Source organism: Staurois parvus, unplaced genomic scaffold (assembly GCF_062004578.1).
Source record: "Staurois parvus isolate SC_StPar_1 unplaced genomic scaffold, SC_StPar_1.0 ptg000133l, whole genome shotgun sequence".
NCBI classification, from domain to species: Eukaryota; Metazoa; Chordata; class Amphibia; order Anura; family Ranidae; genus Staurois; species Staurois parvus.
In genome coordinates this window covers 5,298,468-5,314,500 of record NW_028317929.1, presented here as the reverse complement: position 1 = coordinate 5,314,500, position 16,033 = coordinate 5,298,468, and the positions used below count along the sequence as shown (strand labels likewise).

The window sequence follows — 16,033 nt, the reverse complement described above, 5'->3', positions numbered from 1 at the left end:
TAGGCCTTTAAACCAGGAAGTAACTGAAGAAATGTAAAAAAAAGTTTAAAACAAATAAATATGATATGCTTTCTTATCAATTTACTAATGCTAGCAGCATAAGTATTAAAAATGGTCAATGTTAATTGAAAGTGAGGTTTGGGCTTAAACTTCAAGTGAATGAGGCCTAAATCTTTCCATAGCTGTTGTGGTAAAGTGAGCATTTTTTACTATTAAATAGTGAGATATACAGTACTAGTTGCAATATGTGCAAATATTGTGGAAACCTTTCCTGCACTGAGATACAATTGTTGATCTGGTATAACTGCTTGAAATAATTTATTTGTTATAACAAACTGAACTCTGGTCAAACAACAAAATGCACAGTTGAAAAATAACTATATGTGAATAGCATTATCCACCAAAAAATTCTGTTCAGTTTGTGTGTGCCAAGGTCATTAAAGTGGTTCTAAAGGCATGACAATGTCTCAGTAAGTGTATCGTCCCCCCACCACCCTCCTATATCTATCCAGGACTCTGCCTATCTCCAGCCAGTTCTGCTCTCTCTCCCTCTTCACACAGACACAGAGGTAGCAGGAGGAGCCATTGGCTCCTACTGCTGTCAATCAAATCCTGTGAGGAGGAAGCAGGTGTTGGGGTTGGACTGTGTTGTGTGAGTCTACAGACAAAGAAGAGAAGTAGCTGAGAGCACTGGTGAGGGACCCTAGAAGAGAAGGATTCAGACCTCTCTGGGCAATACCATTGCACAAAGCAGGTACATATAGCAAATGTATTATTTTAAAAAAGGAAGCCTTTACAATTTATCCTTCAATCTAGTTTAGCAGTACAGCTTATTCAGTGACCAAGATTCAGCCTGCTGCATAACAATGAAGGAACAGCAACACATTGATGAGGCCTTGTGCCTCCTTGTTCACCACATACAGATATGCAAAGCTTAACTCCCGGTCAACTCAAAGTGCCAATGCTTTCTCAGACAGACTCTGCAGTGATGTTAAATCAGTTACTACACAAGCTATATTTAAATATTTCAATATAATGATAGAATAACTGGATGGAAGTGTATTTTTATAATTACCTAGCTTTGATAAGCAAATATGTTTTTTTGCTGTTATAATTAAAGTGGATCAATATAATTCTTGATGTATTTGGACTGAATGCATTCAGGTACCATTGTTGTACCTGATGATAAAATGATTATCAGCCTCACATGTCAGTTATTGTACATTGGAGACATTCTATATAAGTTGGTACTTAAGAACTGTGCACGTATGTCCTATCAAATACAACTAAAGCAGAAGTCCCATTTATTATTATATGGCCAGTTCACACTTAATCAGTGCAGTCCATAAAAAATAGAACTTTTGAATTTTAGGGGTTTTTTTTTGCATTATTGCCTGATAGCTGTTCTATCTTTAGCTAACCCATAGTGCTCTGAGAATCTTTTTCATGTCAAGATAGATAGATGAAATCAATTTGAAAAACTGATTATGCAAACATTTATAAATACACACTGTCCATGTAATAAAACAGTTGAAATGTTGAGGGCCTGTTCTCACCAGATACAGTGGGGCTGCACTGATAGCTATTTTCAGCACAGCGCACTGTGAAACACAACGCACACTGGTGGCCATGCGTTCATTGCAGCTCACTGGTGAAAACGGCCTTCAGTGAAATTACTTATATGTTGACATTTTTTAATTTGTGTTTCCCTTTTGAAATCATGATAAAGATAGAGTTCAAAGAATATTTTATTCAGACAACCACTATATGCAATACAAAATAGATGAATGGATGGATGAACATCTAATGTCCAAATAAAGAATAATACTGTAATGTTATTGCTACATTTCATAATCAAACTGCATTAAAGGGTACCTCTATCTTGTACTTGCACACTGTTTTACTGTGCTGAGAAACTAAAGCGCCACCAAAATGAGGGCACATTTACACTTGCTTCAACTTCAACACACATTAAAGTGCCTACCACTTCAAAATGCTTTTTTATGTGTCTTTGATGTTTCAGTGATGTTCCCATGATGTTTTGGTGATGCTTGGATGATGCTTCAATTATGCTTTTTTGAAGCTTGGAAAATTCCTGCTCAGTAGTACTCCCAGCACTGCTGATGCCCCACTCAGTAGTAGCCCCCAGCTCTGCTGATCCCCCACTCAGTAGTAACCCCCAGCTCTGCTGATCCTCTGGTTTTCTGTTCCTCCTCTCTCTCTAGTCCCCGCTTGCCTTTTGCTATATTGCTCCCATGCTGCACAGCACGTGTGAAATTGATAGTTTTTCCTGCTCCTGTCCCCCAGCTTTGCTGATCCTCTGCTGCTCAGTCCTCTCTCTCCGGTCCCCACTCACCTTCTGTTACAGTATTTCCATGTTGCACACCATGTGTGCCATCTGATCCGGACGCCGCTCACCTTCCTGCTGCACACCAGATGTGACATCTTAATCAGACATTTCCAGAACATATACAAATGAACTGCTGGTGAGTCATTCTGAGAGCCAGCTGTTGTACAATGTCAGAAACACTCTAAAATCTCATGGAAAGCCTTGAGAAGAATGGAGGTTGTTATAGCCACAAAATGGGAAGGGGGGGGGGTGATGTGTGTGTGTGTGGGGGGGGAGTTAGTGCCAACATGCCTAAGATTTGGAAAGAGCTGTCTTCAAAGCTCATCTAGGTATTATGGTCAGGTGTCCACAAACCTTTAACATTATAGTGTATGAGCTAGATATATATATATGAATATTGAATTTATTTTCAATATGTTATTTTCCTTAGGAGTACACTTATTTTGAAATTAAAAGTCCATGGTTCTAATAGAGTGGCTCTATTAGCTTTAAATCTGGATGGAAAGGTTTTCTTTTTAGTTTCCCAGTGCTTCCTGGAATATCCCATACCTGCAATACCTCCAAAACAAAGCGAAGCTAAAGCTGAATAAAAGCCTCTCAAAAGCTGCAGGTGCTGCAAGACAGTTTTGTCATAGACTTCTATGGAGGCTTCGGAGATGCTTTGAAGCACCAAGAAAGTGCCATGAGGTATAATTTTTGAAGCAAAGCAAAAGCAACGTGTATACAGAACTGTAAGTTAACCATTTTATTAAGTGACAGGGGCTTTGATGGTCATTCAAAGTGCTTTAAAAAAGCATGTCCGAAGCCACATTTTGAAGCAAGTGTAAACAAGCCCTTAGGAACATCTGTGACTGACTGCCTCTTCTAATCTGATAAAACTCTTAAATTACAAGGGGGAACTGTGAGGACCCTTCATACCTATGTGTTGCAGTAGCGTACAATTAGGTCCCTTTCGTCCATTGATGTGCTGCAGTGCCATTCATTTTGAATGCACATCCACAATGCATCTGAATTGTACTCTGCAAAGTACATCAACACATGACATAATAGGCATTAACGTAATGTACTGAAACAGACAGGTATGAAGCCAGTGTGTCACTAAAGCAGATGAGAAATTTCAATGTAGACTAAATTCCTTTACAACTAGCTGTTATTCATTTTCCACTGTGTTTTCAAAAGTTGATTTATCTTACCGGACTTCCACAGTGCTCGGATCCATCCCCTGCCCTTCCTGGGATTTCACGCTTGGGACTTCCCATGTTGCACTCAGCTTCTTTAACTAAAAATAATTGTTCATCCAAGGCATCCTTCTGTAACTGAAGCCTTTGCAGGGAGCTGGTTTGTGTCTCAAGCTCTTTTTCAAGAGAGAAGATGATCCTATCTTTTGCTTTAATCTCATCCATCTGAAAGAGTCACCAAGAGAAAGCATTTACTAGATAATGCAAAAATGTCAATTTTAAGGCCCTGCAATTACGTTTGTCCATTTGTCCGTTTTTCATCAATCCATTGACAGATGAAAAACGGTCACCAATACATCTCTATGGAAAAACGGATGTAAATGGATGATCATCCATTTACATCTGTTTACATCCGCATCTGTCAACATCTGTTTTTTTAAATGGATCAAAGCCCTATTTTTGTTTCCTTAAAAAAAAACAGAATGGAAGAAAAACAGATGTAAATTGACAAACGATCATTTTTTGCATTGTAGTGATTGTAAAAAACTGATGTAAAAACTGATGAAAAACGAATGTAAACAAATCTGTTTTTTCTTTGAAAAAATGTGACTGAACTGATGAAACAAACTGAACCCCGTGTGAAAGGACCCTAAGGTGCAGTGTAAATACAGATATAATGTAACTACCATCCCATGTGAACGTTCCATTTTTCCTCAAGTTTGAGGCACATATCATTGGTGTTATGTGGTAGACTTCCTACTTTAAATGCAGGAGAACCTCGAGGGAAACTATACTCTTTTATTTTTAGAACAAGCATGTTGATTCCATCAAGAAACCTCATGCATGTGCTTTTATAAACATTAGGGAAATAAAAAGCAGGGCATTAGTGGCCACTCAATATCTAATACCTGGTACACATGCAAAGTTTTATTTTCTGTTCAACTAAGCAAGCTGAAAAAAAAAACAAAACAGAGGAGCTTGCAAGGAGACCACTGTACACATTATGCAATGTAAGTACAGCGATCTCCCCGCTGTGCTATTGGGTTCTGACAGGGGGACTGCCCCCTCCCCCACCCGAACACACTGGTCAGCATTCGCAACTTAGAGCACTCAGCTGCTGGTTTTCTAGCATGCTCATTTGACAGAAGCCTACTGTGAAATCGGCTTCTGTCAAACAAGGACCTGTACACACAGGCCAAATGTTGGCCGGTTTCTACTGTCCTGGCTGATTTCAGCCGATATACGGCTTGTTTGTACGGGGCTTAAAGAGACAGATATACATAAAGGATCATCAAGGAACCAGGAAGAACTGAGAGTCTTTAGAGTTGAAAACATGTAGCTACATGCAGTACAGCCAAAGGAACACTGAAACTATGAAGGTATGTCATTTGCGTTCTAATATAAACGTGCATTTCAAAAATTCTGCCTGTAGTCATGTCTTTGTATAGAACATCATTTTATACAGTTTTTGTGTTCCTCTTTCTTTTCTTTATCAGATTTTATTTACAGAACTTTTTGTTCCATCAAAAACACAAAAAAGATATGTGCACACAACCAGTGTTCCACTTTCCCTGACAGCTATATATACACACACAGATCAGCCATATCTTTATTACCACTGAGACCACTGAAAGGTAAAGTAAACAACAGTTACAATGGCATCTGAAAGTGGGTGGGATATATTAGGCAGCAAGTAAACATGTTGTCCCTAAAGCTGACAGGTTCAAAGTAGAAAAAAAATGGGCAAGCATAAGGATTTGAGCAACTTTGACAAGGGCCAAATTGTAATAGTTAGATGATTGGATCAGAGCATCTCCAAAAGTATAGTTCTTGTGAGATGTGCCTGGTCTGAAGTGGTCAGGTTTTACCAAAGTGGCCCAAGGAAGGGAGAACCGTTGACAGAGTCATGAGCAGCCCATTTGATGTACGTGGTTAGCGAAGGCTAGCCTGTGTAGTCTGATCCAATAGATAAACTACTGTAGCTCAAATTGCTGAAAAAGTTAATGCAGGTTTCAATAGAAAGTGTTTCAATAGAAAGTGTTGGAACATACATTGCATTGCAATTTATTGTGCTTGGGTTGCATAGCCACAGACAGGTCAGGGAGCACATGCTAACCCATGTCCACAGTCAAAAGCACCTACAATGGGCATGTGAGCACATTGACCACAGAGCAATGAAAGATGGTGTCCAGGTCTGAAGTATCATATTTTCTTTTACATTGAACACTGGGCAGTATTCTGCTGGGAACCTTAGTTCTATTTGTGTGAAAAAAATTATATAAATATAATTTGGGTACAGCATTGCATGACTGCACAATTGCAGAATAGCAAAAAAATGCCCTGGTCATTAAAGGGGTAAAACCTTCCTGCTTAAAACACATAAACCGCAGGGATGGATTTATGCTACTGGTCTCCACTTACAGCTAAAATATCACATTTGGTAGGCTAACCAATTCATGAGCTGACTATAAGTAATAAAAAAAATCTAAATACTGTACCAATAAAAAAAAAAAATCTAAATACTGTTCCAATATATTAGTGGTTTTGAATAAGTAAAAAGTCTAATCTCACCAGTCTTCGAATGTCCCTTTCGCTTTCCCATTTAATCTTTGCAATAGCCTCCTGGTGGGAATGATGTTCACTTCTCAAATCCCCAGCTTTGATTTTGTCAGCCTGGATCATATTATTGAGAGCCTCATCCATTTGTTTCTTAGCAGATTTCAGCTCCGTGATCTCCTGTAAGAGCTTGAGGCGCTCAGAGTCAAACACTTTTCTGGCCTCTTCCCGTGCCTCTGTGCTCAGAGCTGTCCTTACTTTGTCACTGCTGCCATCACGAAGCGCATTAACAGCAGACTTTAGTCGCAGGATCTCTGCCTCTTTTAATTTAACCATCCGAGACATCTCCTGCTCATGCTGTTTGATTAAGTTCTCCCTTACTGCCTGGAGCTCCTTCATCTTCTCTTCATGCAGCTTAGCTTTCAATTCAGAAACAGTTGCAGTGTGTTTGTGTTGTTCCTGCTCCTTTATCCTTTTACTCTCTTGATTTTTCTCCCTTTCAAGCCGAGACACCTAAATGACATACAGGAAGGACAATATTATGTAAGATTCCAATTGCAGTTTAGATATCGAAGAACAATAAAGTAAAATTTTCGCAAAGTAAAAAAAAAGGCATCAGAAAGGAGCCTATACATTTCATTTAGTGTGTCTCAGTGTTGCATTGTTGGTACAATACTTTTACTTTATTGGTTTCATTGACCTTTATTTATGTTCACCTGTCATGAGGAAACTATGGGGGCTTCATTTGCTGTTTTTTTTTTTTTTAATGTTTTTTGCCTGTCTGTGTTCAGATGCATACTTTTTAGGCCTCATGTACCTGGATGTGAAAAATGATGAGCATGCTATGAACAAATGTCAGAATTCTTTATCTCTACATTTGCACCAGGTTGGGTATTAAGAAAGCATTGAAGTCAATGAATCAGTATGACAGCTAGGCAGCTAACATTTTTGTAAAATGAAAGGTCAGCAATGGCAGTCTACATAATTCTCTAATTTCATCTGTATGTTCTCTACTGAATGATTTATATTTAATGTAGAACTATAGGCAAAACTTTTTTTTTTCATTTTGGATAGAGTATGGGAGGGTTATAACCCCTGTCCATTTATTTTATGCCATATGTGACCCATTAGGGAGATATACCTTCACTTCCTGTCCCATAGCCAAAACAGCAAGTGAGAGAAAATCCTTGCAAATTAAGGTACGTTTTTGGGGCCCCCCAGGTCACCAGAACTAGTGTCCCCACTGGAAAATTTCCCCTCTATTACTTTACAGGGGACCCCCCTTTCTATGATGACGGTAAAGTGGATAAATAGAGAGGGTGAATCTCCCTAACGAGGACACAGACAACAATAAAGACCCGAGAGGTCTTCTAATCCATCTCCATTCTATCCAAAACTAAAACAAAGTTTGCCTTTAGTTATACTCTAACAACAAAGCAAAATAATCTATTATATCCAGACAGTAATCAGCATTAGCCTGTATTAAACGCCACAATCATGTGTGACTATGTAATGGATCACTGCCGTTCTCTTTTTTCCTATACATTATTATAGGTTTACTAGCCTAGAACTAGGCATAACATCATTAAATAAATTGGTCACATAAAAGTTAGCACCTGAAGGCCTATGCTACTCTTATACTAGCACAATTGTGAGTCAATTTCAACCAATTTTAACCAGCTCTTGATTGCAAAAAAAACAGTAAATGGATCAAGCCAACCTACCGACAGATTCTCTTAAGTAAAATGGCTGAAACTGTTGGTGACAGGTTGACCTAAACCATTAGATCACATTTGCAATTAAAGGTTAGTTGAAAGAGGTTGAAATTGCCTGGTATCTTTCCATAATTGTGGCACAAATCTTAGCAAATCTGAATTGCCCTGTTATGGTAGCACCAAATTATTGCTGGGACAGGCAGTGCATATCATAAATGAAACGGAAAAGCAGCTACAACATTTCTTAAAACCAACTTGAAAGTATAGGAATGTGGTTTTCACAGTATTAAGGTGAACAGGCCTAAACAGAGACCAACTTTACACTTTTTTATACTGTATAGTTATTATACAGGATTTATGTAGCGCCAATAGTTTGTGTATAGTGTGAAGAAGCACTGAAACATCAGCTTTATGTATTCATATTATATTTTAGCATACAAGAAAGAATACTCCATTTAAAATGTGCCAGATTTCCAGTTTTATGTTGACTTTCAGGCCCAGAACGATTGAAAAAAAAAAAACCTGTAATTTTATTTTCCTTAACAAGGATTGTTGACTATTGTGTATTAGAAAAATACATGCATACATACAACTTAAAATGTCCCTGAGCACAACAGATTTCATCCACTTCCATAATTTGGTAGGCAGCCACTAAGAAGACATGTTCAAGAATCAACATTACTTCTTAATTGCAAAAGAAAACAAAAAAATCATATGCAGCCAAGAATAGTAATTAGCACTCAGCCAGCCAAGACTGTGCAGTGCTCACCCTTATTATTTTCACTATACCATAGGAAAAGCTACAGGACCTACATTGCCAGGCTCTGCTGTAGACGTCCTAAATGGGTATAATAAAATATTACTGGCTTCAAGTATCCAGCAGCTGTTAAAATACCAAGGATCATATCAGAACATCTGTCAGTATGTCAACCACCTGTAGCCTTGGCCTCTGGTTTGGGGTTTCATACCTTGGATTTCTCCTGGTGTAGCTCTATTTGTATATCTGTTAATTTAGTCCTGAGATCTTCATTTGCAGCTTGAAGAGCAAGTATTAGGGCTTCGGGCTTCTCGCCCTTGTTACGTCCTTTTTTCGACATTCTTGTTTTAAGCGTCTCTGACTTCACTACTTTCAATAGAAAGCCATCATGGGTGGATGTTGGAACTCCTCTTAGGTTAGGATTCCAGGAAGTACAAAGTTCTGCTCTGGTGGAAGCCCTTTAAAAAAAAAAAAAAAGCATGCAGCATCAAAATAATATAGGCATTATATATTGTCCATGTGAATTACATCTTTAGAGTTAAAGGAGAACTATTGGTAAATTTAAAAAAAGGTTATTTAACTTCCCATGGAGCCAAGTGCCTATAGCGCTTGGTCCTATTCTGACTGGTGGCCCCGTTGTCTCCTAACACCAAATCCTAATGCTGGCAGTTGCCCCACTCCCTTTTGAGTCCAAATTCTGAGCATTTCTGTGAAGGGAGGTACAGTCAGTACAGATTCAGTGCAGAGCCAGTCAGTACAGAGTGAACAATAAGAGCTGTTTGTTCATTCATAACAGTAAAAGGTCATTTAGAGATTTGGCTCTGTGTAAAGTGTCTGCCAATGCCCTTTATGAAGTAAAAGCAGATGCAGATACATTACACAGAGCTGCAGCTCTGAGTCATCTTTTATTATTATGAATGAACAAGCAGGTCATAGTTACAGATCACATAGAGCATTGTGAGTCTATTAGTGGCTGCCTTCACACATCACACTGGATGGATCACACCGTGCCGGAGAGATGTGTGAGCTTTCAGTTTTATGAATGAATGATCAGCGAGGTCGAGACTCCTGCCATGTATAACATAGCTCGGCAACAGCCTTCGCTCATTCTTAAAACTAAAATATCACACAGCTGCAGTCCTATTTGATCCATCAGCTGGGCACAGATACTTAGAAACCAAGCGACAGATTTGAATGGGACCAAGTGCAATAAGGACTTGGTCAACTGGGCAGTTACAGAACATGTAAAGAAATTTAATGAGAGTTCTTCTTTAACTTAAAGGACCAATTTATTAGTTCAGTACAAACAATGGTGGTTTAATATTACCATTAATATTCAATCAGAACATACATTTTAGGAGGTAAATTTTGGAAACTCATATCTGAATTCTCACGCTGAATGAATTACACCGTGATTAAAGAAGTCAATTGATGTTCAAAGAATTGCCTTCATTATCAACAGAACCTGGTTCATATTTTCTGTTAACTATTTTAGGCCAACCTGGGTCAATTTATGCTGTTTCAAAAACAACAAACAAAAATTCCTATCTCACTTACCAGACGTGAAACAAAACGAATTGTCCTGTCTAACAGTTCACATTAAAACAAGGGGTTTAGTATGCACACATTTGCAAATATATGCATAAGATGCAGAAGCCACTTCACGGAACCACAGTATTTCTGCAGTTCCTAATTCTATAAATTTTGATAGTGTCCAAAGTTGGGGCACATATATAGAAATGGATAGATTAAGAGCAGGTATGCCTTGAGGAAGCCCACCCCTCCTTAAAACCAGTCATCAGGTTATCCTTAGTATAATTCTAAAAAGATTAGAAGTTAAAAGCAAATGTAGCACTACCCCCTTAGGGGTTGCTAAAGAACCAGTCCTTGAGCTTTGGTTTTGTTATTTATTGAGGGGATTAGAACTTGGATAGGGTAAGGGGGGTATAGGATGCCCAAGGGAACCGATAATTAAGGACAACTTCCTGAAACTATTCACAAGCTTTTCTTCTCTGATGCAGTCTCTGTTGGAGTGCTAGCCAGCATCTCATAGTTGTACTACCCCAGACCTTAGATGAACTCCTCTTCACCCAGCAATCTGGAGACATTCTTCCTGAGCAGGAGATCTGGCTCCTGTTCCTTTAAATGAGGTGAACAGTCACTAGCGGAGGGCTAATCTGGGCTAATCTGGTTTTCCACCAGAGTGTTCCTTCCCCTATCCGCCCAGGAGGTTCAGGTGACTCACTCAGATCCTCTCTCTTGTGGAATAGCTGCTGCTACCAGGCCTATCAGCTGGGCTGCTCCTTCCCTGCCATGGTCCTCTCTCAGGGGGCCAGTAAGTCCCAAGTTTTCCTCACTCTAGGCCTCCTGGCAGCTTCCTTCCTCCAACCTCACATCCTCTCCTTCTTTCATCTGACTCCTCATACTCCTCCCACTGAGCAGGCTCCTACACGATTAAGGGTGTACATCCTCTTGCCAAGCCTTCTGTTTGGGATTGGCTAGGACCCCTCAAGAGTGCAGCAAGCCACTCCTCAGATCGACCCACTGCTTCCAAGGCCCTCCTCCAAAAGCCTCAGAGCAGGTGGAAATTCCAGAGGGGCTTGGCCTGCAGAGTCTCAGCCCTGACCACAATTTGACCCCTCTGGCTATTACACCTGAGCCACTAACAACTCCCCTAGCTAAACTGCAGTGTTTTTAGGTGTTTGTACACTGCCCTTATCAACCTTAAAGTAAAAAAATTACATTCTATGATTCATTATATTATACAAATTATTTTTCAGGAAAAGATCAAATCTTTCCAAAAAAATTAAGTATCAGAAATACCCTGAAGGCAGTGTTGCTAACTTGCCTCTTTATTTATTGATACATGAATTACACAGGTGTTGAGGATGATATAATGTAGGCAAGTCACAGTTTGAATTTAATTACCACAACATCTTTATCACTCAGATATCTCAGTAATTTAAGGAATGAATTGGGTTGACAGGCCGCACACATAAATTGTGAGCTAGTTAGCAATGCACTAGCTATATCATGTTGATCTTAAAGTAGGCAAAACAATTTTTTTTTCAATTTTGCATAGAGTAGGGTTGTATCTCCTGTCAGATTTTTTCTTGCCATCTGTGACCCATTGCAGAGATTTCCTTTCACTTCTGGTCTCATAGCCAAACAGGAAGTGGGGGAAATCCCTGAAAATTAAGACAATTCCTTGGGACATCCCAGGTTACCAGAACTAGTGTCCCCATTGGAAAATTCCCCTTCTATTACTTTTCTGGGGATGACACAAAATTAGGGATTTTCTTTTACTTTCAATGATAATGGTAAACAAAACAAATAGCGAGGACAAATTTCCTTAATGGGGACACAGTAATAAAACCTGACAGGTGTTCTAATCCCTCTCCACTCCATCCAAAACGGAAAAAAAAAAGCTTTGCCTTTAGTTATACTTTAATTTTTAGGATCTATAATATACATTAATCATTTAAAAAATGTGTAATTTGCGACATAATTAAATTCACTGATGATGAGATGTCGCTGCATGCACTTCTACATAGTAGAATTTGGAGTTGTTGTGCCTATTAGCCTTGGATATTCACTGGCAACAGCTTCACAAATGATAACTACTGTATATCAGGAAGAAGAAAGGCATTAACAACAAAGTTAAAAGGCTACAGTGCTACAGTGCCTCCGCCCCGTTCACACTTCACATAGCAGAAGCTTGTGTTCCGGCTTGCTACTTTGTGTGGATGATTGTCATGTGATTTCGAGGGTTGTGCACAGGGCAGCCCATTCACTTGAATCGGCTGCCCCATGCGAGTTTGTAGCAGCAAAGAAGCTCTGGGACCAAAATGTAGCCTTGAGCCAGGTGTATTTTTACAAGGGCATTTTACAATTACTGCAAAGTCATGTTGGGAGGCCATTCAATATGAATGATACTCAAATGGGCCCTGTGCATCTTGCTGCAATTTGGAATCGCAAAGTGTGAACCAGATCTAATTAACTGGTATAATGCAGGCCATACATGGGTCGAATTCCGAACGCATTTCCTTTAGAAAATCTGAAATTTTGTGCATTTTGTAATCCGATGGTGCCACCACTGATTTCGAAATTCAACCAGCCAAGCCTTCAATTTCACCTCATGTTGCTACAGAAAAGAATTTTCACGGCTGGGAATTTTCTTTTCTTTCCAGGTCACAGCTCACGCTTATTTCTTTTTTTGTTTATATTTCCCGCACGATTCTCCCATCATTAATTCGAAATTTGTTTTTTTTTCAAAAAATTTCCAACATGCTCAAACACTCAAATTCGATGGTCACCCGAAAATCAGCTGTTTCTGTGACTCACTAATGGTGCGAAATTCAAACAAAAATTCTAAGAAAAGATTTTCGAAAGAAAATTCTTTTGGAATTGAACCCGTGTATGGCTGGCTTAAGTATGATCTCAATCAAAAGGGATCTAGGGCAATACAGTAACTAACCCCACCTGGTGCACTAACATCCATTTATCAGCCTATTTCCATGCATTATTCTAAGCTTTTCAGGCTTTGTAAAGCTATGGCACGCCTTCACTGCTATGTATTTCCCAAGGGCTACATGAGCTGACTATATTATATCCAATATACAAACCACTATTTTTATCCAGTACTTTTAGATTTACATATTTCATAATTCTGGGTATATTCAAGAACATACCTTCTCAAACTACAACAATGTAACCCTATTTAGAAATCAAAGAATGTTTTAAAAAAAGTCAGCAAAGTTAGTAAAGTTATTAGTTTTATAAGTAATATGTAATGACTATCTATAACTAGGTATAATATGTGATCTTGGGAAAAACGTTTTATGTTATGTGGCCTTTTAAAGTGGACTCTGAGAGCAATACAGCTATTTCAAACCCCATTTATTAAACCAAAGTACCAAACACCCCTCTATGACAAAGCCCCGGGAGTGGGACGAAACGCATCGGGGTGATGGCATAGTGGAGCTGAGGCATGCATCTCACTGCTATTACACATTGAGCTGCCAGTGTTCAGAGCCTTCACATGGTATAGCCAGCATGCTTTCTGAGTGAGCATTTTTAGACGCCGGCTCTCCACTTGAGTAGTGGATCACCAGAGAGGCATTACATAGAGTGGCACTCCAAGATACTATAACAAGTCACCCCGGAGTAATACTTTGCACACACAAATGTCGGGCTCCATCTGGTTAGTGGTACTGGTATTAGCTATAGTAGAGGGAAAGGGTCTGTGTGCAGGCTCAAGCAGAGGCAGCCAATCAGTGATTCAGCCTGAACATACAGTTGTGACCAAAATTATTCAACCCCCAATGCTGTAAAGGGGTTTAGGGACTATAGTGTACATTTGGAATTGTATTCAGAATCAAATCCTACAAGGACGTTGTAACTACCCAAATGCAACTAAAATGACATCAATTGTTTATGTAATACAGTAGTAAATGGTTCTTATGTGGTTTCTTCATTGCCACAATTATTCAACCCCTTAAAGACTACCACTCTGAAGAACAGAGGTTCATACAGGTGCTTTCCATCAGGTATTGAAAACACCTGTGGATGTCACCGAGCAGCAATCAAGCATAATAAGCACCAATTAGGCAGCTTTAAAATGACTGTGATACTCAGCTCCTTCTAGACATTTACTGGTGTGGTTACAAACATGGTGAAGGCAAGAGAATGGTCCAGGAAGACAAGAGAAGAGGTGATTTCTCTTCACAGGAAGGGCAATGGCTATAAGAAGATTGCAAAGATGTTAAACATACCAAGAGACACCTTAGGAAGCATCATTCGCAAATTCAAGGCAAAGGGCACTGTTGAAACGCTACCTGGTCGTGGCAGAAAGAAGATGCTGACTTCGACTGCTGTGCGCTACCTGAAGCGTAGAGTGGAGAGAAGTCCCCGTGTGACTGCTGAGGAACTGAGAAAAGATTTGTCAGATGTGGGTACAGAAGTTTCAGCCCAGACAATAAGACGCACACTGCGTAATGAAGGCCTCCGTGCCAGAACTCCCAGGCGTACCCCCTTGCTGTCTCCAAAGAATAAGAAGAGTCGACTGCAGTATGCCAAAAGCCATGTGGACAAACCACAAAAGTTGTGGGATAGTGTTCTGTGGACTGATGAAACAAAATTAGAACTGTTTGGGCCCATGGATCAACGCTATGTTTGGAGGAGGAAGAACAAGGCCTATGATGAAAAGAACACCTTGCCTACTGTGAAGCATGGTGGAGGGTCAATCATGCTTTGGGGCTGTTTTGCTTCTGCAGGTACAGGGAAGCTTCAGCGTGTGCAAGGTACCATGAATTCTCTTCAGTACCAGGAGATATTGGATGGAAACGTGATGCAGTCCGTCACACACCTGAGGCTTGGGAGACGTTGGACCTTTCAACAGGACAATGATCCCAAGCATACCTCCAAGTCCACTAGAGCATGGTTGCAGAGGAAAGGCTGGAACATTTTGGAGTGGCCATCGCAGTCACCAGACTTAAATCCGATTGAGAACCTCTGGTGGGACTTAAAGAAAGCAGTTGCAGTGCGCAAGCCTAAGAATGTGACTGAACTGGAGGCCTTTGCCCATGAAGAATGGGCGAAGATACCCGTAGATCGCTGCAAGACACTTGTGTCAAGCTATGCTTCACGTTTAAAAGCTGTTATAACTGTAAAAGGATGCTGTACTAAGTACTAAGATTGAATGTCACTTGGGGGTTGAATAAAACTGATAATGCTGTGAGCACAGAAAAGACATTTGTGGTTATTTCATTATAACTGTTATGTTATATTTGTCTGACCTACAAGTGCCTCTTTAATGTAAATGTAAGCAAGATGACTGAATGATCAAAAGCAATGTCAAACTGGCCAAAACACTCAATTTCAGTGGGGGTTGAATAATTTTGGTCACAACTGTAAATGCACACCACTAGCCCTGATATAAAGTATTACACTGAGCTGTTTAGTCCTTTCAGATTATAGAGCAGGACAGGGGATGTTACATAGAATTTAATAACTGTACAGAAATAACTGTATAGCGACAGAATATTTGTTAATGCAGCCTTACCTGTGACTTCAACCATCTACATCCATTGTCTCCAGCCCTCCAGTCCATATCTGAAAACAAAAACAGAGCAATGTGAGAATGCACACTCAGCATGTCAACTGACTACTAGATACAGTAATTAAATAAGAAGCGCTGGAAGGGAATATAACCAGAATTAATTGCTTAGAGCTCTAGATTTCACCACAGACACGAGATGACTCGAATGTGTCAGACTTTCTGATCACTGTTTTTTCCTAAACAGTACTGTCCAGATGTACGTGTACATTTATCGCAATGATGTCTATGCTCTTAGCAGGCACTCCCAGTGCCAGTGCCACTATCTTCCTTAGAATAACTACAATTATCAGGCTAAAGTTACAAAACTGTAACAAAAGGATAAAGATCTCAACTCATCTTTAGCTATAAACCTGTAAT

The 16,033-nt window shown here is 39.6% G+C and overlaps 1 protein-coding gene across 2 annotated transcripts in view; it reads right to left on the bottom strand.

Annotated features, from left to right (window-relative positions):
- The window catches only part of JAKMIP2 (janus kinase and microtubule interacting protein 2), a 167,803-nt gene that overhangs the window by 73,625 nt on the left and 78,145 nt on the right, over positions 1-16,033 (bottom strand). For both annotated transcript variants that reach the window (XM_089673002.1, XM_089673001.1), the window contains exons 2-5: positions 15,620-15,669; positions 8,768-9,014; positions 6,100-6,597; positions 3,544-3,753 (exon numbers count right to left, since the gene is read on the bottom strand). In XM_089673002.1, the coding sequence (XP_089529128.1) occupies positions 3,544-3,753; positions 6,100-6,597; positions 8,768-8,896 (837 nt within the window). In that variant the 5' untranslated portion in view covers positions 8,897-9,014; positions 15,620-15,669. The remainder of the gene's footprint in view (positions 1-3,543; positions 3,754-6,099; positions 6,598-8,767; positions 9,015-15,619; positions 15,670-16,033) is intronic.